At 41.3% G+C, this 27,037-nt stretch overlaps 3 protein-coding genes across 9 annotated transcripts in view; 2 read left to right on the top strand and 1 right to left on the bottom strand.

Annotated features, from left to right (window-relative positions):
• LOC124410782 overlaps positions 1–7,746 on the top strand; it is a 70,972-nt gene extending 63,226 nt beyond the window's left edge. For 2 of the 3 annotated variants that reach the window (XM_046889394.1, XM_046889393.1), the window contains exons 10-17: positions 344–481; positions 571–776; positions 2,352–2,585; positions 2,676–2,740; positions 2,860–3,064; positions 3,138–3,283; positions 3,404–3,568; positions 3,703–7,746. In XM_046889394.1, the coding sequence (XP_046745350.1) occupies positions 344–481; positions 571–776; positions 2,352–2,585; positions 2,676–2,740; positions 2,860–3,064; positions 3,138–3,283; positions 3,404–3,568; positions 3,703–3,993 (1,450 nt within the window). In that variant the 3' untranslated portion in view covers positions 3,994–7,746. The remainder of the gene's footprint in view (positions 1–343; positions 482–570; positions 777–2,351; positions 2,586–2,675; positions 2,741–2,859; positions 3,065–3,137; positions 3,284–3,403; positions 3,569–3,702) is intronic. The other variant, XR_006929623.1, reaches the window with a different exon arrangement.
• Positions 7,747–9,829: 2,083 nt separating this feature from the next.
• Positions 9,830–13,012, top strand: LOC124410789 (glycine receptor subunit alpha-4-like). Its single transcript, XM_046889407.1, has 8 exons — positions 9,830–10,168; positions 10,377–10,554; positions 10,647–10,873; positions 10,954–11,036; positions 11,106–11,417; positions 11,935–12,140; positions 12,223–12,456; positions 12,551–13,012. Exons 1-7 carry the CDS (start codon positions 10,095–10,097, stop codon positions 12,397–12,399), a joined length of 1,257 nt encoding a protein of 418 aa, XP_046745363.1. The 5' UTR covers positions 9,830–10,094; the 3' UTR covers positions 12,400–12,456; positions 12,551–13,012.
• A 2,586-nt stretch (positions 13,013–15,598) lies between these two features.
• The window catches only part of LOC124410786 (potassium voltage-gated channel protein Shal), a 46,554-nt gene continuing 35,115 nt past the window's right edge, over positions 15,599–27,037 (bottom strand). Inside the window, exons 5-6 of one of the 5 annotated variants that reach the window (XM_046889398.1) lie at positions 25,188–25,229; positions 15,599–19,613 (exon numbers count right to left, since the gene is read on the bottom strand). In XM_046889398.1, coding sequence (XP_046745354.1) covers positions 19,455–19,613; positions 25,188–25,229 — 201 coding nt within the window. In that variant the 3' untranslated portion in view covers positions 15,599–19,454. Of the gene's footprint in view, positions 19,614–20,946; positions 21,031–21,954; positions 22,309–25,187; positions 25,230–27,037 lie in introns of those variants that run through there. The other 4 variants (XM_046889397.1, XM_046889400.1, XM_046889399.1 and 1 more) reach the window with 4 other exon arrangements.

Raw genomic sequence — 27,037 nt, 5'->3', positions numbered from 1 at the left:
GTTTTCCACGGTTGTTTTCCTCTGTTTGCGCAACCGAGCGAGACCTACCACGTCAACCCGGGTGTCTAAACTGAATCGGGAAAAAGTTTATATAGAAGACTTGTGAACTCAAGGACGTACTCCTCTCCTCCCTTCCCGTGTACGCGGAATGAGAGAAGAAGAGACGTCTTCTTTTAAACGATAAAGCTGTTTAAAACTTTTAAGTGGCTTCACTTCCCTTCACACGAAACAACGCTCAAAGTTTATTTTATAGAGTTATTTTTCGGCCGTTCAAATCCACCGTGAACAACACAGCGTATAACCGACTAACAATAACCTATAACCACACCTGATAACGTTCAAGGAAAACCAACAACAAACGGGACGACTGCATCATTGCTCAAGAAAAAATGCACCCTGCATGCGCCCAGCGAGTCGAGGGGTTGGAAATGCCCGCCTGTCACAGCCTCGCCGAAGTCTGCAGAGAAGACAAAGCTTGCAGGTAACAAACTGAGCGAGCATAAACTGGTGCTATTAATTTATTTTGCCCGGCAAATCCAAGCCGGAATTCACCCAGAGTTTCCGTTTAAGGAAGAGGCTCGAGTACTACGAACAGAGCTGTGCGGTCGACAGTGTAACGAAAAAATGCGCCGGGGTAACGAAAGAGTGTCGTCGAGCAATGATCGGAATCCTAGGCACGGAACTGCGCTCAAACTGTGCTTGCAAAGGCACAGACCTAGCCCAAGTCTACGACTGCCTTGGCTGGCAGCGGCTGCTCTGGGTTAATCCTTGCGTGGGTAAGTTTAACCCTTGATAACTTACCCGTGTGCCTAACTGTGAGCCCCAGGTTTAGGCGCAAACACAGATGACAAATTTCCTTGACGAGAGCAGAGCCCTCAAGGTATGATTGCAATTGTGTTCGGGATTCAGGGAGGATTTATCACGTCAATCCACGAGTCTGTAAGCTTCGTGAATTAGAAATGTCACGTTGTATTGACCTCTATAATACGTTTGCTATAGTGTGATCCCAAATTATCTAATCAAGTATATTATTCACCTATATACCCGAGGATGTTCCGAGGCATTATTACTTTGTCAGGCTTTCGTTTTTGACTTGTGGACTGAAATCCCTAGATTAACGGCACTGTTGTACGTTTTCAACGATGGCGTGGGTGCCAGGTTTCTCCCACGCAGACTAGCTTTAGAGCTTGCGGTGAAATCGAAATGCTCCTACTACACTTGTACGTATTGAGGATTTGCCCAAATGTATCGATTATTCAAGTGTGATGTCAAAATAGCTACTGTACAGTGCTTGAAATAGAGCTGCTATGTGAAGAATTTATCAATGTCCCCTAATTTTACGATTGTTGCCCATATATGATGATTGATTCAAGTTGTGGACAAAGGAACAGCTATTATCGGCGCTTGTGTCAGCTCAAGCACAAACGCGAATTGGCGATTTGTCGCGGAAAATAATTAGGTGAACCGAAATTCTCCAAGATCTTCTGACAGGTTTCATCAATTCCTCATTGGCTGGCTACAGAGACGAGCTGTGTTTTTTATTATTTATATTAGAACTATTGGCCGTGCGCCCTTCACTTAAGTCAAAGTAGATACCAAAGATACAATTTCTGACGAACGACAACCGCTATTTATACTTTCCTGGGTCGATACACGTCCTGAATGTACACTACAAAGGTTGACTCTCCTATCCGTAAAATCCAATCACGTTAAAGGACTGAAGCTAGCTTCGAAAACTTGGAGAAAATTAATACTCCTCTTCAAAATACAGTTTGTGATCAATAAAATGGAATTTTAGTCGATGCTATGATTATACTATTCATCCATTCGCCACTTCTTTGAATTATTGTAGTGTGCTTACATCAATTTACCGGTTCGATTCCCGCTCATAGTAGGAGTATAACCTATCCGCGGTAGTGTTGCCCTGCTGTGGTACAATGCACACAGCCCTTTAATCACTACTCTATAGATGCGGCCACGCGAGCTTGGATGAAATGCAACCATTATGGCCGATTCAATTGGTTCTCGTTCATTAATTCAATCCACAAATAGATTGTTGCGGGGTCTAGAAAAATATGCATTTATTCCGGATAACATCAGAGTGGATACTGACAAACTGCCAACCACATTACTGCGTTCCTAATGATTGTACGTAACTTATTGACAGAAGATAAATGAATATCGATACAATAAAAACCAAATCAAAGTTGGTCGATGTAATATCAACAAGAATTGATTAAGGTCGCTTTTCTTCTCACGCATTTACAATCAGAAGCGAGTTAGAACGACTCGAGTATCACAATGCAAATGAAAAGGGTCTTAGATTGATTCGGTAACATTCCGTTGCGTAGTGGAGTCACAGAAGGACTTTCACGCGCGAAGAAAAACCCATCGTCAACGTACAACAACGGTTCTAACCCTAACAACCGAAGTCGAGGAGAATTCGACCGATCTGGCTGAGCCGCGTGCGGTCGAGCCGATTTCGAAGGTCACACAGGCTGCAGACTCTTGGGACTCGACCACTACCGTCTCCACGACGTTTACTGCCACCACCACTACAACCACTACCACGACCATACCCCCAAGTAAGACCCAAAGCACTTGCCAGTGACTTGGAAGTTTTGCAGTCATGCTGACTGAACAAAATGCGACTGAGCCTGATCCCTCTGTTCTAGGATTCTGCATTGTGCAAAGGCCCAGGCAGACGCATCAGTACATCAGGGAGGGCCGAGGGAAGAGGGTGAGTAGATGGTGAACCGTGAACTGGTTATGTATGAACCTCGGGTGTTCTAGGAATACTTGGAGTAAAAAATGGCTTGAGATAAACGACAGAGTAAAGTTCCAAGTTCTGCCCCACAGCTCTACAGAGAGGACGAACCCGAGTGTTCGGAACTTTGCCAGTGCAGCGAGGGCGAGGTGCTTATCTGCAACACCATCTGCGTCGAGTCTTCACCTTGTAAAACCGACTTTGCATTCTACAACCACGCTGCCCCTGCTTACCAGGCGTATCGCGGTCGCTGTCTCTGCTATAGTGGTCGGTTCATCTGCATGCGGCCATTTCCAGGTCAGTTATCAACTTCGATGATTCAACATTCTAAATGCATTTTTCCCTAACGCCATTCTTCACCGCACTGCAGACGCATACAGCATCCCCCACGGCATCTTCATGTTTCTCGGGTATAGCGAAGCTGACGAAAATCTCCTCAAGCAGCACAGCAATCTCACAGTTCTAGACGCCGTTTCATCGCTGGACAGCTTCATGCGACAAGAGGTCGACAACCAGGTGCACTTTTGAATACATACAACAATTCCACAAGTCTTCCAACACCTTAAAAATACTAGAATCCATCCATTCCCCATCCACTTTATGTGATATATCTGAACCCAGTTTACCTGATTACAGACTGTCTGCACGCTGCTTCTGTACAACGTGACTAAAGAGAATGTCATCGCTGTTGCCCGACTAAAGTCAGACACAAGCCTTACCGGTAACACGAGTCGCCAATCTCGAAGCCAGTCCGAGCTTCAAACCCAGGTACAAACATTGCAGCAGTTGAAACGGGTAAAGGTGAGCAGACAGACCTTTAGTTTTTTTCAACGGGATCTGAAAGTAAGCTTTGATCTTCAAGTTCCATCGGCAAATAAATTTCCATTTTATACGAATCACGCTCTAGAACATTCTGCGTCTTCTTTTTCCCTTAGGATGAGTGCGCAGAAATGCTTCGCGATTTGAGCGAAAAGATCAACAACAAACATCACGAGGTCTACACGCATCCGCTTTTATCAATATTCAAAATGGCGGAAGTCGAAGTGAGGCTTCCACAAACGAACACAGGCAGTCCGTCGCGATCCGTGAAAAATCCGCTTCAGCGGTTATTTTTGACGTTACTCCTCGTCGCAACGAGTTACCTCGTGACTAGAAGGCCCGGCATCTGCGTTCCAACTGTAACGCCATCAGCGTTGATCGTCAAAACGATGCGCCAAAGCTCGTGACAGAGCATAAGTCACGATATTGTACAAGTATTACCACCACAACAAAGACTCACGTAGTGAGCAAGGGTGTATAATAGCGTTGAGCTAGGTAGGAACAACGTTCGCTTCATTCTTCGGTTGTGTACGCTACGGTTTCGTCGTTCTGTATACACATCGCGTGCGCAAATCGCAACGAATAACGACTGCAGAATTTTGGCGAGACTATCGTTTTGTTTGCTCGTTATTTTCTTCCAACAAATTTATATCGTAAATGCATTTTGGTCGAATAAAATTCGACGCTAATCGGTGATAGTCGTAGTAAGAATCTGTCTATTATAGTCTCGCCCACGATGATTACGTAGAGAACGATGCAAAACAACAGCGTTACAGTGCACACATATACATATAAGATTTATATACATATATGTGTGTATAATATATATTATATACTACATATATTAATTATGGCTAATGAAATAAGTCCTCGCTCATACTTAAGATTATCATTATCTACCTTTTAAGAACTCATTATTATAGTTATGTGGGGTTGAAGGGATGATTGAAGCCCGAGCGAAATGGAAAGCTTGCCTCCTCCAAGCAAACCATATTGGGTTCCAGTGGATTATTCACACCTCGCGCGTTATTTTAGCACAAATTTAATCAGGGTTGATTTATTTTTTTACGTTTACCCATACCTACTCCGAAAGTGTAGTTATATGTATCGTACATCGAATGAAAAAGTCGCGAAATTGCCGAAAGAAAGATAGCCATGAATTAACTCTGCCGGTACAGAAGGGGTGGTAGACTATCGGAAAAAGAGGACAAAGAAAGAGAAACTGCCGCCCCTTTCAATACTCTCTTCGACCCTGTTAAGCTCTTTACAATTAGCTCAATACACGGTTGAACGAATTCCGTGAGATCCTTGCTTCGGTTCAAGATTTTCAAGCTTTCACCGTGGGGTCGGATTGTCTCTAAAAATATCTGACGGAACCAAGGAACATCGAGTATTCAATGCGAATTTCACCATCTATTGAATACTGATGGATCAAAAACAAAAAAAAAACAAAAGAGACAAACAAGTATATATACCAGTCAATCCAGCAAGCACAAATAGGAATAGTGCTACTCGATGTTTGAGGTTACACTAAGCTCAAAATCGTCACTAAAGCTTTTCAATTATGATTTTTAACTTCGGTTCAAACTTTTACAAATTTTTTTAAAGAGCCTCGTGATTTAGGCGCTGGCGCCATTTAGAGGTAACAAGAGATTAGAAATTTAGTGTGCGATTGTAAGATATGTTACTGAAAATACCGTAAAATATTGACGACTAATTCTCTTCTTTCGAGTACGGTTATCGCTCTAAACGATCTCAAGAAATAGATTCGAGTACTCAATTTCCGACTGCATTGCACTCATGTGCCTATGTAAATAAAATTTTGAAAAAAATAACTGAAAATTATTTATTGATATGCCAGGAATTAGTGAACGTTGAAGTCAGCCTGGTCTTGAATTCACTCTGGCAATGTTATTCCGACCTGCTATACTATCACCTGTAATATGTAAGCCTCCGAAGTTCCCCACTCAACAACGCGGTAGACAATGTAGACAAAAACAATAACTAAAATAGAATTCTATACATATACATGTAGGTAAAAATTAAAAATTGAACAAGAATATATATGTATATACATCGTCTAGACATGAGTAATAAATAGATCTCCGTATGAAAATAGATGTGTAAATATATAATGCATTGTAATTACGAGGAGACAATTAATCATTGGAAGTCAAATGTGGCTATTGGGGAAATTTATTTTCGTTCGTAGTGGCGTCTCGTATATAAATGTTATATAGTATTCGGAGCTTTACGTAATCTTGAGTACAATTACTTATTATATCTAGGAAATACGAATATTTCTACCATTCATTTGACTTTCAATGGATTAAATGATATACATACATACATACATATATTACATATGTATAGTACATAATGTGAAAAAGGCTATACAGTACTTTATAAAAGTACCACAAATAATATATTGTTTGTATATGGGAAAAAGAATTCTATTTAAAGAATACTTGTAATAGAATAAAAATTGTTAATCTATAATTAACGTAATTATAATATATCTACTTATTGTACTTATAGCCGAACGAACTGAAAACGAGATAGTGTAACACCTCGCACGCCGTTGATCATCGATACTTGAACTGATGCCTGACCTGGAACTATTATTCAAGTATCGAAGATCCATCGAGAGCTTATAATATAACGATCGATAATTATGTGAAATAATGAGTGCGTGCAAAGCGCGGCCAGGACTCCGCGCAACAAAGCAATAATGTATAAAGAGAAAAATGAGAGCGAGAGAGAAAAGTATAGAAAAGAGCGAAAACTATACGTCTGAAAGCGTGGGAGTAAGAGGGGAAAATTTTGACTGAAAAGAGATGACAAAAAGAAAAAAAAACTTGATTTAAGATTTAAGTTTATCTTATACTAAATCACGTACCTAACGTTCTAAGTTTAAAGCCACTCCATTCTACGAATAACAATGTCAGACACAAGAAACGTTGCACTGTGTCACCACTGTACAAGTGATCGTGTTTGATGGAAATCAAAATGAACCCGCAATTTCATACTACTATACATATCGTCGGGCTTCACACATATCAGATTTGAGATTTGAATTTGCCTGTACCGGTATTTGGAGCGAATTTATTTTGCAAGTAATTTATTGCTCGCTTTTTGAACTACGTACCTATACCGTTATAACTTTCCATCACGCCGCGGCCAAGGGCAGCCGAATAGCTGTTTGAGCATTTAGGCTTATTTGTTCGACCCACGAAGTCGCAAGAAAATACGATAAAGATGGTTTCAATAAAGCTAAGAGCCACAGGGCCCAATTATGCTCCTTTCAATGTGTGGACTATAGTTCATTTCCGAATGTTTACGAATTTGCAAATAGTTGCCTTACGTACTTGTTATTTCTCAACTCCTTATTTTTGTGAAAAAAAATTAATCAAAATTCGTTACGAGGTTTTATTTCAAACCTTATATGATTTCTGATGTCGGGATCCCGCCGGCACCTTCTAAATCAGTTGATACCCAAGGGGCGCTGGCGATAAATTAGAAATGAGCTTTAATTTCCCCCGCGCTGTTTGAACATATCAAGACCCGGCATGGCCGGGTCAGCCAATATTTTTATTACCATGTACTATACTTGTTCGCCGGTTGAGAGTCTGCATACGCATACGTCCGTATAACTACGGGTCAAAAAGATAACTGGAAAAGAGTTAGGAGAAACGAGCCATAGCCAAGCGACGTATTGCGACACGGCAACCGGCAAGAGTCAAAAATCGATCGTTCTCGGTACTTTACGATGCCTCACGTGTACTTCCATATTAAAATACATATATAAGTATGTACGTGTATATTCTACATACACATATATACATGTATTATGTACGCGTTTATATTGTACATAAAAAATACATGTATACTGTATACCCTACTGTACAGAGATGAACGCACTTACCGATCGAGGTTGCAGCTAAATCCATAGAATTTATCTCGTTGACCGTCGGTCACTCTATTTTATCAACACATGGTACACCTACTCGTACGGTCAGATCAATCTCCGCGAAATCTGTATTGTCGACCGTCGGTAGGGTGTTCTAAATGATAATAAAATAATGTACACTGTGAACCGAATAGATTTTTTTTTCTCCGTAACGCGATCCAATTCTTCATTCAAATAGAAGCAGGTAGGGCAAAAAAAAAAATACTTGAATAATGAAAGGGAAAATGTACCAGTATCCCGACCAATGTGTACTTGACTCTAACAAGTCCGCTGATTGACTGTGCATGCGTTATCGGTGTTCTCGCGATTTTCTGACATGCGGCAACGCACATGTGCGCACGTTACCTCTGGGTGAAAAAACGCGATGGCTTGACGTACGTCACGAATGTGTGCGTGCTGCGTACCAGGGTGAAAAAGTTATACGGCACCATTTCGTCCCTCGAATTGCGTTTGCGTGGTTCGTTCAATACTTAATCAGCGCTGTTTCGACCGGGCTAACATGATACAGCACACAACGTGCGCACGTGCATGCGTGACAGATCTATAGCCGCTGGGTACTCAAAGTCGAGCGCAACGCAACGTAAACTTTGCGCAAATTATGCAAACATATGTACAATGATTTTGTACACGTGTGCACGAAACGCGACGACCGTAAACAACGATAACGTTACACAATGCATACGTCAACGAAATAATCTATGCCCAACTTTGCTGAAACAGAAACGGATTATGTATACTGTAGCCAAAGCATGTATGTACCTACTTCATATTGTAATAATTGAAGAAATTTTAAAATGTCTGTAGGAAAAAAATTATGAATAAGAGAATGAAAACGAAATCTGTTGTATATAGGAATAAGCTGTCATGTACATTGTGCACTATAAATTAGGTCGTAAGTATTATAAACTGAATACAATGCGAAAGTTGTAGCGCGTTGTTTAATAAAGAAATAATGTCTATGAACTATGTGTATAAGATCAGCATTACTTCCATCAAGGCTTGCCTAATGAACTCTTCAACAAATCTTTAGATTTTTGTTGTTCCCGTCTAAACTTGATCGTGAGGCGTGATTTTAGTGCAACAGATATACATATTCGTCATACCTAAATGAAAATTGGTATAAAAAAAGAAAAAGTCGAGCTTAAATCGGTAAGCTTGGGTAAGGGTGAATTGACGGCATGGAAGAGCTACAAACGTTGAAAATCCAGTGCAGCAGCAACTTTGGCATAGGCAAGTAGCTGGTGTAAACAGGCGGGTATAGGTATATCTAGCACAACGCGATCAATAGCGAATCACCGTTTTATTAATAACGTTAAAAGTGACGAGGGTCTTCTCGGCTGACTAAAATTCTAAAATGACGGGGAACCCAAGATACGGAGTAACAGGGATGAGAATAAAGTAAAAAATCGAATTGCAGCAGCGATCTGCAAACACGAGGACTCGAATGACCGTAACGCACTGAAACTATGCCATGCATGTCACTGGAAGTTCATCTCTGTTCTAGTCTTCGTGAGTAGCTGTTTTATACCCTTATCTAGCATGTATGGCAACGTATTCATAATTATCCTTCCAGTGCAGCAGCAGAGGCCATATTCATCGTGCGCGAAGAAGCGTAAAACGAACATAGAACAGGGAGAGAGGGTGTGAGAGGGGGAGGGGGAGGCATCGAGTCGCTGGTTTTTATACCCACAAGCGTGTCAGAGGCGACCCCGCGACTGCCCCTAGCTTAACCCCACTTGCCCCCCACCCCCCAGATCCCTGACACCGACTGCGGATTTAAAACCGTGCCTCGGCATGCAGTAACGAAAGGGTGCGAGTGCCGGGCCATTTTTCACTGCGAAAGGAAACACGCTCACCCTAAAACCGGGAAAACATTCCCTGAAAAAATCCGCGTGGGAGCTCTACGTACAACGGAGTTCCTTTTAGTCTCTGGATTCTCCAGAGTATAACAAAAAGTGGAACAGAAGGAAAAAAAATGTCCAAAGGTACCTAGCGAAGAAGGGCCCGCAAATATGACGCATCGCGGAACCTCGGCATGGTACAGATTTGTCCCGATGGGTCGAAGAGTAGGGCTTAATCAGTTAGTCGATAGGCAAATTGGCTTATGAGTCCGTCAGCGACGTGTGGTTTAGAACGGGCGGTCCCTCGCCGGTGCTGCATCGCGACCCGCTAGTCGCTGGCCTCGTCCTCGTGTCCGTCGTCTGGTGTTTTAGAGGATAAGTTGAAAAAGCAAGGAGAGGACAGCACTTTCTACTTTCTGAGGAACGTTTTTTCACGAACCGGCGACGTAGTGTAGCTCCAAAAACCAACTGAATATATACAAGTTCATCATCGTGATGTTGGTTGGAAAAAAGTGCGAAACTAAGACTAGCCGCGAGCCGTGAATTACGAGACGGAAACTAAGCTCGTTACAATTAGTTCCGACAGTATCGAAACCTCTTGGAGAACGAAACTGGAGGAATCTCGATTACGCGGTAAAACTACGGGCCCCCCGTTACCGGGTTGCGGGAAAAGCGGTTACGCCGAAGCTGCGCAGGGATGAGGAGTCGATCGGTTGTAGTTTTGTGCTGCTACCTTTACACCCTCTTCGACATTGCAGCGTTGCACTTTCCGTAAGTAGGCGAGAAAACTTTCAATTAGGTCAACTGCATGTGCAGCCATTTAACAACGCGCATCTTCTGTGTCGTTACGACGTTTCATAAGGCTTTGCGAAAACACGGAATTATCTATAATATAGGAAATGCTGATTCAATATCACTGAGAAAACTCGACCGTCTACAGTATTTGTTGGGTTTTAGAGTATTTTTGTCTCATCGACAGAGACCTGGAGCTCGAGGAGTACGGTAGGAAAGAGGCATCTTTATCCCTCAGAGACATCCTGCCCCTGAACCCGAAACAGTACGACAAGCACAGGGCACCCAAGTATCTAGGACAACCGACTGTGGTGTATTTTCACGTAACTGTACTAAGCCTGGATTCAATAAACGAGGAGTCTATGGTGAGTCGATACGTCCTTTTCTAGTTGCCCGCAGTATAAAGAGCGGTTCATGATTAACCCGAAGTCGGAACCGGGTTTAACCCGTCACACAGACGTATGTTGCAGACATATTTCTGGCCCAGAGTTGGCGAGATTCCCGTCTCAGGCTGCCCGAAAATATGTCAGAAGAATATCGGATCCTCGATGTCGACTGGCTCCACAACATTTGGCGACCGGACTGCTTCTTCAAAAACGCGAAGAAAGTTACCTTTCACGAAATGTCCATACCCAATCACTACCTGTGGCTTTACCATGACAAAACCCTCCTCTACATGTCCAAGTGAGTACGAGCTTTCGCCGATCCATCATAAACGCTGCAGGGTATAGCGGTAACAGCTTCTGAATCTCGCTATATTTCAGACTCACCCTAGTCCTTTCGTGCGCCATGAAGTTCGAATCTTACCCACACGACACACAATACTGTTCCATGATGATCGAGAGCCGTGAGTAGATGTCTGATCCATAAGTTATGTGCTTTAATGGCGGTCCGTAATGAACGGATGTCCTTACAGTTTCCCACACGACACAGGACCTGGTGTTCGTCTGGAATATGACTGACCCGCTGGTAGTGAACCCTGAGATAGAACTCCCACAGTTGGACATATCGAACAATTACACAACCGACTGCACGATCGAGTATTCAACCGGGAACTTCACCTGCATACAAATAGTATTTAATTTGCGAAGGAGATTGGGTTACCATCTGTTTCACACTTACATACCGTCGGCCCTGATCGTCGTCATGTCCTGGATCGCCTTTTGGATTAAACCTGAGGCCATTCCGGCTCGAGTCACCCTGGGGGTTACGTCGCTTTTGACTCTGGGTAAGAATTGGATAATGTAATACATAGTGAGCGGAAACGGTGAAACTAGGCAGATTGAGCGTTTGAATGCGCATGTTCGAGTTTTGTCCGATTTTCATCCAAGCGGGCCACCTCAAGCTCAGTCAAACACGGCTCACAGAGGTTATGTAGGTGACGCAATGTTTTTTCACGCTGAGCAGATCTGAAATAGTTAATTTAGCGATTCAGGAAGGCTTGACAAACTTCTATTGACAACTGATTGATGACAGATGGTGACCGACTAGTCATCACAACAGCACAACTTCAATTTGTCACTCGACGCGGGCGAGCTGGACATTCCATGACTCGTTTCGAATATGTTTGTTCCCCTGTTTTGTGGACGAGAATATTGTCGCGGTACGATCTCACCGACCAATAAAGTTCAACTATTTTGCGCAGGTGTATTCTGTCGCTCAGCATGCTAACGTTCACCGTTTCCTCTCGGTTAAAGCAAACGAATATGCGGAAATTAAGTCTCGCAATTGATTACTGACGACAGCAACGCAGAACACCCAGTCCCAGCAGTCGCTGCCTCCTGTTTCGTACGTCAAAGCAATCGACGTGTGGATGTCTTCCTGTAGTGTTTTCGTATTTTTGTCACTGATGGAGTTCGCGGTCGTGAACAACTACATGGGACCCATTGCCACGAAAGCGATGAAGGGCTACTCGGACGAAGACTTGCGAGAAGCCATCGACGAGTTCAAGGTGGGAGAACTGTGGCTTTTTACATTATTTATACAAAATGAAACAGACTAATGGTATGATGCCAATTGTTCATAATTAACAGACACCCATGCGGTCGGACTCTGAGAGAAGCAGAAGTCCGGGTCGGCCGCCTACGGTGCAGTACGAGACTTGCTGCCAGGGTCGAGCGACTGCTATCTACATCGACAAGGTGTCGAGGTTCTTTTTCCCGTTTTCATTCTTCATATTAAACGTCGTCTATTGGAGTACCTTCCTCTAGCCCAAGCTCCTTGACTTTTGTTAATCTATTGTCATAACTCTGCGGCGTTTTTAACCTGTGACCAGTATACTGGCCAAGCTATATAGTCAAATAATATAAATGTTGATTATTTGAATATGCATTAAAATCACCGGCGGTCTAAAGGTTAAAGTCTACTTACTATTGCCCAGAAAGCGCAACAGAGGTTATACGATCAACTTACGTATACGTCTACCACATCACCAACATACGGCGATATATAGTACTCATACAATCGTTGATCCGGCAAGTTTGGACAAACTGTAATGATATGTAGAATGAACAGCAAACTTACCGATGTGTTCTCTAGAAGTTCAACCTGGTTATAAAAAAATTGCTTAGATTATTCTTACGTTTCATGCATTCAATTTACATTAAATTTACGATTGCTCCATTTACATGTTTTCATAATTACGTACATAAATATTCTACAATAATGCTACAACGTTGGAAAGGACACGAAATGCATGAGGCGTGGATATAGACAATACTTTATTTCCATGTATATTCTTCTTGCCGGTTGTTTATATATGTATAATATATATACACATTTATAATTTATATAAATATGGATGTATAATATATTTATATAAATAATAATAATAAGAATAATAATAATTTTAAGAATAATGATGATGACGATGGCTGATGATGAATATGTTGACGATGATAATGGCGATAATGATATAATGACAAGAATAATAAGAGTAACAATAATAGTAATAATTAATTAACGGTAATAGTTGTAACAAATAATATACCTTTGTTAATATAATTGATAAATATGGTTCCATTAGTGCGCACCATCCCTGCATATTGAGACCTGTGACACCTGTGGCACCTGCGCCCCGTCGAGATTTAATCAAAGACGGCTGGTCCTTTACCCATGTATATATGCGTCTACATATATATATGTATATTCTACGTAGCCGTAGTTCCAGCTACCTTCGTTAACCTTAATAGGTATATATTATGTATAATAATTATTACAGTCTATCGAACGAGATTATTTGACGTTTCTCGTTCGCCCAGGCTCGTTTTCTTCATCACCTCGAGTTCCAGCTCGAGTTTTGAATTTTTCCCTTTTTTCTTTACATTTCTTTCTTGCCTCCTCTTTATCAGTTTATCGAGATTCTCCGTGTAGCATGAAAACAAATGTTGATGAGAAAAAAAGACATTTTTTTTTAAATAAAATAACACCAAAGGAGAATCTTTCCAATCGGTTTCTGATGCACTGATAATTAGCCCTTGCGGCACTTTTTTTACAATTTGAACAGATAAATAAGACTTCCTTGAATTTCAATTGAAATAAAACAAGTATAAGTTAGGATTGATGTTTGCATGAGGAATGGAAAAGATACTTTTTACTGATATATTACAAAATGTGAAGAATTTTAAATCGCAGTGCAGGTTTTAATCATAAATGTTTGTAGCGCGATGTGAACAGTGACTTTGGTATGTTTCAAATAGTTTTCACCGCTGCCCCGAGACATGATTTGTGTAAATTAGCTAACGATTTTTTCCTCGCTTGGATATTGCCTTTTTGTCAGAGTCCGTTTCACGAAGACTTAATAATTTTATTTATAGTTTAAACGGATATTAGCCCCTGACTTTGCACGCTGACAAAAGAAATAAACGGTCGCGTTCATTTATAAATTACGAGACAAAGGGTCAGGCTGAGTTATGATTCAACGAAGAGAAACAGTCTTGCAAAAAACGCTTCATGTTTCACGATATAGTCGAGACGCTTTAATTTGGCACCATTTTACGATCACACCGCGAATCTAAGATAACGCAGCTTGCTTTCCAGAAGCTTAAGAGATTCGATTATTATTCCTATAAACGTGTTGATAAGTCGCTAGAGAATTTGGTGATTATATCACCTCGAACAACTGACATCATCAACCATAACCTCTACTTCGGTTCACAATTTGGATGTTATATGATGCCTTGTTAAGACCAACCGCGATTTTCTTTGTACCGTAACTTCGTTTTCAAATTGTGTTCCGATCGAGTCACCTCGAAAGTGGAAGAAATATCTTCTAAAGTGAACTCTGAACCTGGTGGTTTTATCAATTCATTCTTTCACCGTCGATCCAAGACATTTTTAATCCTACCGCAGCCTCGAAGCCAGTCTAACTTTAGCAAACGTTGCGACCATTTCAACTTAGTCCTCTCGCTCTCGTAAATCTATAAAATACGCAAACATACCAGCTGCATTTCCCATAGAGCTAATAAATTTCCTAGAACCGGAGGATTAAAAAAATATCCCAATACGGACATACGGAACGCCATGCTTTGATCAAACTATACGCCGAATGGTTTTCGACACGTACGATCGATGATCGCGTCGGCAATGGATTTATTTGTCACTCTTTCGATTTTTTGCTTCGTTCCAGACGGTTGAAATAAGTTGATTATAATTTTACATGGCCGGGGCCGCAACGAGAGTATATAAGAGTAATAGCGGACCGATAGGAGCGATTATAAGGTGAGAAAATGAAGTCGATTCAACAGCGACGTATCCGAATGATTAAGAAATATTTGAATATATCATGAAAAGACGACAAGATATTCTGGCAATTACTGTTCTATTTGGTGTTGGATAGTATTACGACTTATTTATTTATTTATTTATTTATTTACTCTTTGCTTCTTTATTTATTTATTTTTTGTTACTAATTTTCAATAATTAAATTTGCGATCGTATATAGCGACGAAGTAGTGTTTACAGAGAGAAGGAAAATTGAAAGAAGGATGTTGATTGATTGTATCGAAATATGAAAAGAGAAAACTATGGCGACGATGACCGTAACGATGATAATTCAGATACGCAGTGACACGTTTTACTCATTTCATTCATTCCATTCACCCTGGTTACAGATTTATTTATTTTAGAATATTTTCAGTATATATATTAATATACTATATATGTATGTATGTCATTAGCTTTAATTTACGCGAATGCGTGGACGGTGGAGACTTTGGGGAGGATAATCTGTTTGCTTTCTTTGAATATGATGCGATGTGCTTCCGTTCTTTCTCTCTCATCCTTTCTCTCTTCTCTCCATCAACATTTATCAGCTCGCCACTTTCCTTCCCTCTAGCATTCGTCTATCTATAATTGTCTCGCTCTTTTCCTCAATCACACCTTATCTCTTATCGAGTCTGAAGATTTTTTCCATGACTTTATAATCGGCAGTTTACTGTATATACTTCGTTCAAATAAACCTGCGCCATTCCACGTGTCTCTCATCCTTCCTAAACCAACTTTCTTCCATTTTTCTCTAAAATTCTTTCTACGCGACGTTATTTTTGAGGTACCGAAAATTATGTGTTCCTGCAACGAAGTGATGGAACGAATGCCGAAAAAATGCGGGAAAAGAAATGCGACTTCGAAACTATAAAGGATCCTCCTTTGTATTTACGCAATAATCAACGAGTTGTATGCAGGTACCTACACTTCCTACCCTTTTCGAATATTGTATTGCCAACTTGGACGATAGAAATAACAAACTCACGAAACCAAATCTAGCGCTGGACTTGATGATGGCCGTAAGTGGCCGTATGTGTATCCTTTTTTTCATCTTTTAAATAATTTGTTTCAACTTTTTTCCCTTTTTTCAGTTTGTTATTGTTGGCTCTCTTACGATTAATTATCCAAATACGTGTTTTTTTAATTATTATCACTGTTTTGGGTGATCAGGTAATCCATGTACGTACGGGCGAACATTCTCGTTATCTCGCGATTGTTTATTTATTTATTTTTTTTTGTATTCCTCTTTTATAACTCTTTTTTCTTATTTTATTTTATTTTATTTTTTTCTTCCTTTAATAATCTGAATGATAGAATACGACAGGTAAGTATTTTTTTTTTACTTAAATTTTTTAGACTTCTTTTTTCTACGTACGATTTACGTTCATTATACGTCACACTACTATCTAGTCTATAATTGAATGATTTAGAATAATAATTTTTTCTTCCCCATTCTTCAATATTGTTTTATACAATCGGTTCTAACAATAAAATAACGCATATCCAACTTATTTGCCGGTCAAATACATGATGTAACGGATGATCTTAAAACGTTATAATCAATAAATAATGTATTGAACAATTTATTTATTCGTATATAATTATATATATATATTTCCTCATCTCTTCATTATTCATTTAATTATTTATTTAATTTTTACCTATAGATTTTATGTACAGCTAAGTTTATTATTTTATAGACGATGCGACGCGAGTCGAATTTAACGTACACACGACGCACGTTTTAGTATATTATATATGTTTGTGTATACATAATTCTGTACCGAATAAATTCGATACGAAATTTTGAAAGAACAAGGGTATCCTCAACTAGAAATTGCATGTTAACGCGTAAGTTTATCACTGCAGGAATCATCCGAGTGAACTTTAAATCGTCCGATCATCCGTTTTTGCACATGACCAAAAAAATCACACCGAAAAATTGCACCCGTAACACCCAACACGTAAAACATTTTGAATCAAGTTTGCATTTGATTGTTGCAAAGAGAAAAATTTTCTTCACATTTAAAATGATTACGTAACTGATTGCGAGAACAATTTCTTACTTTGTATGTATATAACAATCATTAATTCGACGGAACTGCGAAACGTGTTGGATAATGTTACAGGACAACGATTTAACAGCGAGGTTTCCGTAATTTGGCAAGTTCGGTCTGCACGATTCATACTTCTTCTAAATCTCTTTGTCTTTCATCAATGTCACTTGCGTTCTATCGTAATGTATAGTATATATGCGATATCACCAGCTATATGACGTGTGTATATGTGTGGATATATATAATGTATGTATATACGGAATGACTGGACTGCACGCTGGGCAATTTGCTTTCTTTTTCTTGTCTCATCGTGACAAAACCGTTATACATATCGAGAGGAATCGGTGAAACATAGCAGATTGAATTTCCGACTATGCACATTCGCGAGAACTTTTCATGCAGACTTGCTACTTCAAGCGTCATCTGCTATACTCGATTCATGGATATTGCGTATAGCTGTTACGAATATTTGTAGGTTAAGTAGTAATTCGAGATGACCGAGCAAACTCTTAATGTAAACTGACCGATGACTCCGACGAGTCACGTTTCATTTCACGCCCCGCTCCGATTGAGTTGGCTTTCCTGCTTTGCACACGAATATATCGCCGCGGTTCGATCCCACCGACCAATAGCGTTCAATTATTTCGCGCATGCGCGGTCGCTCACTTGCCTGCAAAGTTTCGCCGTTTCTTCTCGGTATATACGGAGGTATGAATGCATGTATGATGTGAAATATTTGTCGCTTGTGTTTTGCCTTGTGGTCAATTGAACATGCCGCATAAAGAAACGATTTTTTCATACGAGCAAACTCGACGTTCTCAATTACGAATGATGACTGCATAGGACTATCATAAGTATATGTATAATGGCTAACACCGTCCTACATAATCGCACTACGGTGATATACGATCAACTATATCCGTCACCCGAGCGTTTCACATTTACTGCACATCGTCGAAGTCTCAAAAAACTTGTAAATCGTGACAACGTAATTATTATCCAACTTCCGGAGTGCTTGGTTAGGTATGGTATGCGTAATTGCATTTGCCACTGCGCGTCGACTCGTTTATTAGAAATTTACCAATTTCCTGAAGATCCAGAGACTCCGAAAAGCATTCGAAACTACTTTTCGTTGATATTTTACGTCAATTTGAATTGTGCTCAGATTTTTATCGTTGAGCTAAACTTCAAGACCTAGCCTGAGCAAAACGTTTCGTTAACGACGTCCTTAAATATACCAATGAAGAGTAATTCTCGAAAGAGTTTGTTAATTTATTTTAATTGGAAATAATGTAACGTGCATATATATTCGATTTTCAGTTCGTGTTTGCGTCGATATTAAATCTGGCTACCGCAGAAGCTTTAAAAATCGAACGACCCGAGAAGACCGATCAGGAAAAGCATGGCTATATTGTAGGTATTTTTACGGACACCAATCGTTTTGAAGCCGCTCGTTAAACAGCCATTCCCCCCATTTTGATCCCGAAAGCTTCGCCCAGTAAAACCTTTAAAAGATGGCAATCAAGACGTTTGTTGATTCAAAGTAACTTTACACCCGCGGTGAGACAATGACAGCCCGGTGACTGGTCTAATAACAAGGGGACACAATGTAGTGTTCCTACATGGTAAGGTCGGAAGTATAATACACATTTAATCGATCCTGTAGAAGGTCCTGAAGGACTGACAGCCCGTTCCTGCGCTAACTACTATGCAGCTAACATCAATTCAGAAACAACGAGAGGAGTGGGTAAGCGGCGGGGCGGGGGGGAAGGGGGGGGTGAAATTCTCTGCGACGGGTTCTTATCTTGGTCCTTTCATCTCTCCTCAATTCCCTCCTCGTCTGATCGATATCTCGGTCGTATTGTCTTCCGGGGGTACGCAATTCGCTCGTCTCTAAACTTACGATACCGAAAACTCGCTCGCACCGTTCCTTCAGTACCCGGATGATGAACCGGGGGACGGGGAACGAGAGTAACTAAGAACGAGAAAGCATTTCGAGAATGGAAGCATCTCCCCCCCCCCCCCCCCCCCCCCCCTCCCATTGCTGTCTATTTCCCGGATGAAGTAGCCGAGAAATGGGCGGGAGCCTCGTTGTTGTCACCCTCATAACTCGTCTCTTAAGTGTGGTGCCCCCCCCCCCTCCCACCCCTATAACATTACTGCTATAACATATTACATTTTTCTGTACATCACGCGGAGTTTCCTTTATATGATTTTTTACTTTTCACGTCTCATATATATGAGACAACGAGATGCTTCCACGAATTTCCTGGGCCGTTGTTTTTTCTTCTCGAATCGCGTTAATCGACGTCAGTTCGATCGCAAGAGGCCCGGGAATAAAGGATGGATGGAGAATGAAGGACGTCGTCTTGGTCTCTGGGTCTTTGATCGTCGACTGTGTAATGTCACCGCGTCAACTCCACGTTGCTCTTGCCTACAAAGGCTCAGGCCGGTTCGGACAGCGAGGGCTGACACCCGGAAGTCAGTGCTGGGACGGTTCCCGAAGCAGTTCCGGCGCCGGAGCAGGTCGAGGTCGCTGTCGGGACCGAAAGTGGCTGAAGTGCCTGCATGTCGCAGGTGTGGGAACCACGCTTCTTAAGATCCTGAAACAGTTCGTTAAGCATATTGGCATTGCGAACACACACACGTATACTGCACCAAGTTCGATGCTCTCTTCCCCTCCACCGAAATTATTTTCGTTCATAAGTGATTACATCTTTCTCACTCATCCGATAATTCGAATCGAGGGAAAGAGAGAAATCTTCCTCTGCGTTCTTCTTGAGCTACAAAAGTCGATGCGATTTCAGGAAAAAAAAAAACCAACGAAACGAAAAAAAACAACAACAACGCATCTATTGCTTTTTTTTTCCGTGTGAAAGAATCAGGAATTTGGCGTTTGGATTTTCTTTCATTTTCAATTTATAAAGGGAGACATACCTATACATCGTGGATAGATGAAAAGTGGAGTAATTAGCAGATCTGCTCTTCGGAAGTGTGCAGGAGAAAACAAAGGATGTATAAAACAAATGTAATCACAACGAGGGAGGTAAAATGGAGAACTAGAATACTACTTAGAAGTATAACATATGTACATACATGTATTTTAACGTGTGCAAAAAAAATATATATATATACATATCTATAGGGCAAAAAGGATGAGTACTCTAAACGACTCTGTATTGTGCATAGAGTATGTATAGTATAATATACGAGCAAGCGATGCGACAGGCAAAGTAGACACCAACGTCAGGTGTGCATGTCACACGTTTTTGTCTGCGTGCGGCAACGGCAGGGATGTGTGTCTGAATGAAGTGCATATATAGGAGGGACAAAGCACGGCAAGCGAGAGATAGGTACCTACCACACATATGTATACATATACAGAGAATATATAGTTAAACAATAAGCGACAACGACGCGTCGAATAAAAGCCAAGGCGATGCAGACGATAGTAAACTAGATGTGTGTATACATATACCTTACGGTACCGTACAATAGTTATAGCATTAGTAGTGTTAGTAGTAGTAGTAGTAGCAATGGTAGTTGGAAGCAGTAGAGTGGTGGTAGCAGCTTTAAAGCGATGCGAATACCGCACGTCCATTTTGAAACAAAAGCTATACGACGATGGCTGGTCGTCGGCGAACGTGGGCAAAAGTTTAGTAGATTGTACATACATACGGTGTGTATAAGATAAATACGTAGACTGGTCTGCAGGGCAGGTACGTATGCAGATGCGGATGCGGATGCGGATGCAGCACCGAGAATGCAGCTGTGCGGATGCATGGCACGTAAGTATGTATAAGCAATAGCAGAGAAACAGCGGTTATAGGCAGCTCAGGCAGATGCGAAGAGGCTCGCTTGCAAGTCCAGCGAGTCCCCCGATATGCATAAGAGTGCGGCTGGATAAGAAGAGGCTCTTCTTTCTTTTGCTTTTACCTTTTTCCGCACTTGTATACGGTCGCCGTAAACGAGGACCACTCTGTCCTTGCTCATGTTGGACGCGATCCGGTACGACAAGCTCTTCATGGGTTTCAACGACGATTGTTCGTTGTTCCGTGACAACGACATGTTAGTTCGTGTCGAATTTATTTCATGTGATTAATTTTTCATTTTTCATTTTTTTTTTCCGTTGCGTTGCGTTGGTTACAAATTAATCGTTCGTAATTCGTATTCGTGATCGTTACGGTTAGTCATTATACATATGTATATGTATATTTATATTTAACAAATGGTTCATTCGGGGCGACGGCGATATCGACATCGTCCAACGCGATCAAGCGTGTGAAAAATATTTGTTTGTCGTTTTTTTTTTTTTTTGTTTTTTTTTTTGGCCCGTGTATCACACCGGATAAAAATCGCGTACGTCCATCGTCGTTGTCGTTGGGGGGGAGAAGCCATTACGGGGCAGGTTGGACAGTTGTTCATACGACGTTCACGCACACGAGTTCAAGTGCACGCGCATTTCCCATCCGTTGTCGTTGTTGTTGTTGTTGGTGTTGTGGTTGTTGTCGTCGTCGAAGAAGAAGAAGAAGAAACGGGGCGTTGTCGAGTCCAACGGCGTCGTCGAACGCGGGTGGCAGAGAAATAGGGAAATAGAAGAATTGATTGAGTGAGGTGAGGTGCGGTGGTTTGCCATTTGAATTTTTTTTTTCTTTTTTTTTTGTGTGTGTATCTTTGAAATTTGTCATCTGTATCTAAGCATTCAGAATTTGTCGTTCGTTTCAATGTTGTATGTTGTTTGTTTTGTTTTTCTGTTGTTGTTGCAATTTTTCTAAATTCATTACGTTACATAACGTCTGCGTGTCGCTGCATATCCGGTATCTCGGTTTTCCTTATTAAATGAAATTTTTAATTGTATCTTCATCGTTTTTGTTTGTTTTTTTTTTCCATATACGTGTACATGTATAACTATGTATGTATAATCTTTTTTTTTTACAATTTGCTTTCGAATGTGCGTACGTGTGTGCGTGTATAATGTGTGACTCGGCTGTATTCGTTGATCTGTGAGTGCGTGATGTTTCTTAAAACGTATAATGTTTGTACGTGTTCCTGTAGTTTATTTCTTTTCTTTTTTTTTTTTCTTTCATTCTTTTTAATTCGTTCTGTTTGTTCGTCATTCTTTTCTTTTCTCTTAGGCGGTGGGATTTACGAGGAAGACGTGTCTACGAGAAGCGCTCTCCTCGTTCAAAACGAGGCCTCGACCAGATACGTGCCGTCCATGGCGACCCCCGTCTGCCCGCCGCCTGGGCCCCCCGAAACCTGGGCCCTAGTCGCCGGGATGTACTGACTGTACGCCTGCTGAAATCCACACCCAAAGCACACGCTACATTGTCGGCCGCTAGAGCTTCGTCGGTTCTCCTCTTTCTCTCGCATTCCATATTTTCCAACACCTTCATCCCCATTCGCTCTTTCTTTCTCACCCTCTCTCACACTCTCTCTTACTCTCACCTCGTCATTCGCTCTCTAATATACGGTGAAACTTAGCAGGTTGAGTGGCTGACGTACGCATATTACGAAAAATGTTCATATCTATTTGTTAGTAAGTTCGTACCGCGGCCATGTTTTTATCACGTGCGTAAGGCAGGGGTACCAGCTTAATCAAATGAAAACGGGACATGACACGTAAAACTCTCCCGCGTCAAGAGGCGACTTGAAATTATGTTGTTCTAGTGACTCGTACGCAGCCATCAGCCGCAATTCAGTTAACAGTAAAAGATTCTCAAGCCTTTCTCAATCGCTACATCAAGCATGTGAGATCTGGTTTGGATCTAGAAAAATTTGCATCGCCCACATAATTTTCGTAATTTACGGGTGTTGAGGTGGCCAGCCTGCGTGAAAGCTCACGCATGCGCAGTCTGACATCAAATCTACTAACTTTCACCGTTTCTTCCTGGTAATCATTCCCCTCGATCCACTATTAGTCGGCCTGAATTCGACCCCCCAAAACCCGCTGCGCCTAAAAATGCTACGCCTAGGCCTATACTACATATTCTTTCTGTCCCGATGAGCTCAGATAGTCGTAAATGATGAAAATGGGATGGGATGTTCGGAGAAGCGAAAGAAGTTGATACTTCTTCAGCCCCTTCACGGGGCTCCGGTCTTATTACATAGGTTAGGAAACAGAATTTGATGGCCGCCCGTTGAAGTATCGTGCGCACGTTGTTCGGGAGGGAGATTGGCGAGATATGATTTCCTACTTAATTCAATTGGGACTGCAAAGACCGATGTGGAACCAAACGGCAGACTTTATGTCCACCTGGTCCTTACCGATGGATGCAAAGGCAAAAAATACACAAGGCGGAGGTAATATTTTATTCATTGGTAAAGTCCAGAATGCACTATGTAAACTAAAATTAATATGACAATTTGCAAATTCCCCGCAGATCCGTCTTTACATCGTGGAAACGTTTCATGTCCATTCCGTTCTGACGACCATCGAATGGCGATAAAATCACAACGAAGATGGCTGAAAGGAGAGGATTAGACGGCACTGTCTCATCTGACGGAAAAGAATGACCGTTGATCCCATTATCCCTCCTGCCATATCGATTTCATTCGCATCCACGTCTAAAGAGAGAGAGAGAGACTCATCGTTTTTCTCACCGAGTCTCTTTGTCCATCACACAGATGGAAATTAACGTCTGACCCGGTGAAGACGTCTCTTGGTTCTTGACTGTGTAATTGGCGCGTCCTCCCGTTTCTGATATAACGAACCCATACGGTTTATAGGATGACGGAACCAGCATGTCAGAACAGAGTTCACCCTGTGAATTGGTAGGAAAAAAATAATGTTAGAACGTACACGTCACTTGAACAGAGTCAAAGAGCTGCATTCCTTCTACCTATTTGACCGCCAAAATTGGCTTTTGAGTCGCGTCAAAGCACAGAAAAGTCTGATGGAGTCCGAAGCACCGATAGACTTTGACGTGAAACTTCAAGGTATGGTCAACGATAAATCCGGCTTCACAATGAGCATTGTGCACCGGACCGAGCGTTTTACCATTCTGCACGACATTCACAACCAGCAATGTTGAGTTTCTACACTCCGAGTGGTTGTGCCTCCATTGTGACGAGGTCACGGTCACGGTGAAGTTTGACTGCAGAGAGCGGGAAACATTAAGACAAACATAGAAAGGTCGGGTTGCGAGTTTACCTAAACTCACCCGTAAACAAATTGCTTAGCTTTCCCGATCCTTGGTCACCTCTGTCAACAGTAACAATAATTGTTATCAAAGTCACAGCTGCAGCAACTCAACTTGTACTCGCAACCGTAATTAGCTTGAACCTACTCACCTGCGACGATCACACGTATCAAATGCAAAATGCGTTACCAGCCACTTTTTTATTACTGGTGACGTGAAGTAACACGATTCCGAAAGGCAATGGCCTACTTTAAATAAACCCCGAGAGGTAGCCGCCTATAACTCGATAGAAATCAGTGGTGCGGTAGGATGGGCACAAATTTGGAGAGAGGATTCCAATGCCCAGAATTCCGGGTCACGGAGTGGACTCGAAGGATTGCAAAATGGGTTAGCGGTAATCTTGTAAGGGTTGCCGAGAAACAATCCCGGGGCGAAAATTTTCATTGGCGAAGCGTTGTTGTGCAAATAACACTTCGACGACCCAATTCAATAGTTATCCAATATCCTAAGCAATTCAGCCCGTATAATCTGTCCCCATATAAATTATCACCAGGAACGACAAGCTAATTTCGTGTTAATACTTGGGACTTCAAGAACTGCCCGTTAAGATAGATCTATACAGTTTCTTATCTCATCGGGGTATCTCGAGGGTGCGCTAAACCCTCGGTCGATTTTAGTAATTACAGGAGTAGTATGATATTAGATCTCTGTCGATATACGTATAAAGGAACTGTGAACATAGGTGTATACAGTGGAGTGGAGTGTACAACAACAGTTGGACCAAAGACAGTGTCTGCAGGTTGCTGGTTATTGTATCTATTTTAATGTTTTTCTGCACACCGAGAATGAGGAATGATACTTGGATACTAGCGCTACTTTATACTTGATTATTATACTTTGCCTCGCGTTAAGTACAACGGTATGCAATAGGTACGTATGGCTTACTGGGAAGGTGGCTTTTACAAGAGCAACATGACACCGTGAGTACACAGATCGTGATCATCTATTGCAGATCACGTGTCAACATTTACTTACGCGACGTTCCTTCCTTCCATCCTCGGGTGACACGCGTCGATCCTAAGCGCGGACAAATCCGTGAAGGTACGATAAAAGATGTGACGAAGTAGAAGAAGAAGAATAGAAACAGAAAGAAAATTTAATTAATAATAATCAAAATAATCAATCATTTCCACAATTGTATCATGATACATTCAATCTAAAAGCTTTCCTATTTTGTAGTGTTCATTAATCTGTAAAATATTTTTTAATAGCACACCGAGATTTATAGTTACGGTCACCACTTGCATTGACAAGTGCATAATCACACTAAATATCTACTTGTACCACATTTTCTTGTAATACGAACAATATTTAAATCGTTATTGTAACGATACCTTTTTTACTAGAAATTTCAGGTAACCATAACAAATGAAATTTTTTCTCCATGCGCGATGTTAATTTTCTTCAAAGCTTTTAGCTTGCAAATGTATGCATCTCTGCAAATCATGGTGGGAAACGAAAAGGCGCGGAAAATGAGAAGGCAATGAAAAAAATTATACGGTGATCGTAGAGGTGGACAGATGCCAGGCAACTGTTTTTACAACCGCCGATCCGTTCCGTTTGGTGGCGAGCGAGCGACTGACGTTTTAGCTCCCCCCTCCTCGATCGAACGCCACTAGCGGTCGAAGAGACAACTAACCGCGACACTTTCGAACGGATACCAATTGCAACGACGGACATTCGCAAATTTGCCCGAAAATCAGAATATACCGGGCAATTTAATTCGCAGTTAGATTGCCTGGTGAAAGGCTGCAAGGGCGGGGCCGAGGTAGTTCAGAAAAGCACTCCTGTAATTATCGACGGAAGTGGTTTGCGCGGCTGAACTTCCTGCAGGCATTGACTCCACCCCGCTATAAAATGGCGCTCGTCCGGTTACTCATTCCGAGATACATTCAGAGATCTGGAATAAGAAGGCAGATCTAAAATTCTATGCGAATTATGCGCCTGTATTGTACGTGGCGCTTTTTTTTTCATTCTGTTTCTTTTCTAAAAACCCCCCCTTGAGTAATTCACGGCGGTAAATCGCAGCCTATGGGATAAAAAACCTTGGTTGGTTCACTTTGACCCGTAGCTGCGCGAATCTCTGAGGTTCGTTATATTTTTTTGGAGAGATCTTGAGAGAGGTTGAAAGGCACAGACATAATGGCGACCGGGCGAGAAAAGTATCGGCGGGAAAAAAATTCCTTGGAATAAAGTGATAATAAACATAATAATAACGATAGTAAAATCAATAACTATGTCGATGATAATGATAATATTATAATAACAATAAAAACGGATCAAACAGTCAATCCATACCCTATAAACTGAAAATGTCTAGACAGTGAATATTGATCGTATAATTTTCTGTCATATGCAGTTTCCGATTCGAACGTTTATACGTTAACGACGACTTCGACAATATTATGCGGAAATGAAAAGCTTTACGGATGGTACAGTTCTTCTCGCGTAGCTCGATCCGTTGTAAATTATGCAGCATATGATGCACAAGTTACGTAATGCAGACAATAATTGGCGAGCTTGACTTTGAATCGAAATGCAGAACTCGTCAGGCGTGCACTCGAAAAATCTGCAACTGACTAATTAATTGCCGTGTAATTAAAAGGTCAGGATGCCAACGCGGGGAAACACAAAGATTCGTAAAAACATGACGAGAATACCTTCGTTAAAAATTTTGCCAAATATTCACGTGTGCGTGCGTGCGTGCAAGCAACACGGCGATATGACACGAGTAAAGAAGATTTATATGGCGAAAAAACGAAAATATTAAAATATTTAAAAAATTTTCGTCCTCGGAATATTTATAACTATAGACTTAACGTACG

The sequence above is a fragment of the Diprion similis genome, chromosome 10 (genome assembly GCF_021155765.1).
Source record: "Diprion similis isolate iyDipSimi1 chromosome 10, iyDipSimi1.1, whole genome shotgun sequence".
Taxonomy (NCBI): Eukaryota; Metazoa; Arthropoda; class Insecta; order Hymenoptera; family Diprionidae; genus Diprion; species Diprion similis.
This window is presented reverse-complemented; position numbering and strand designations above follow the sequence as displayed.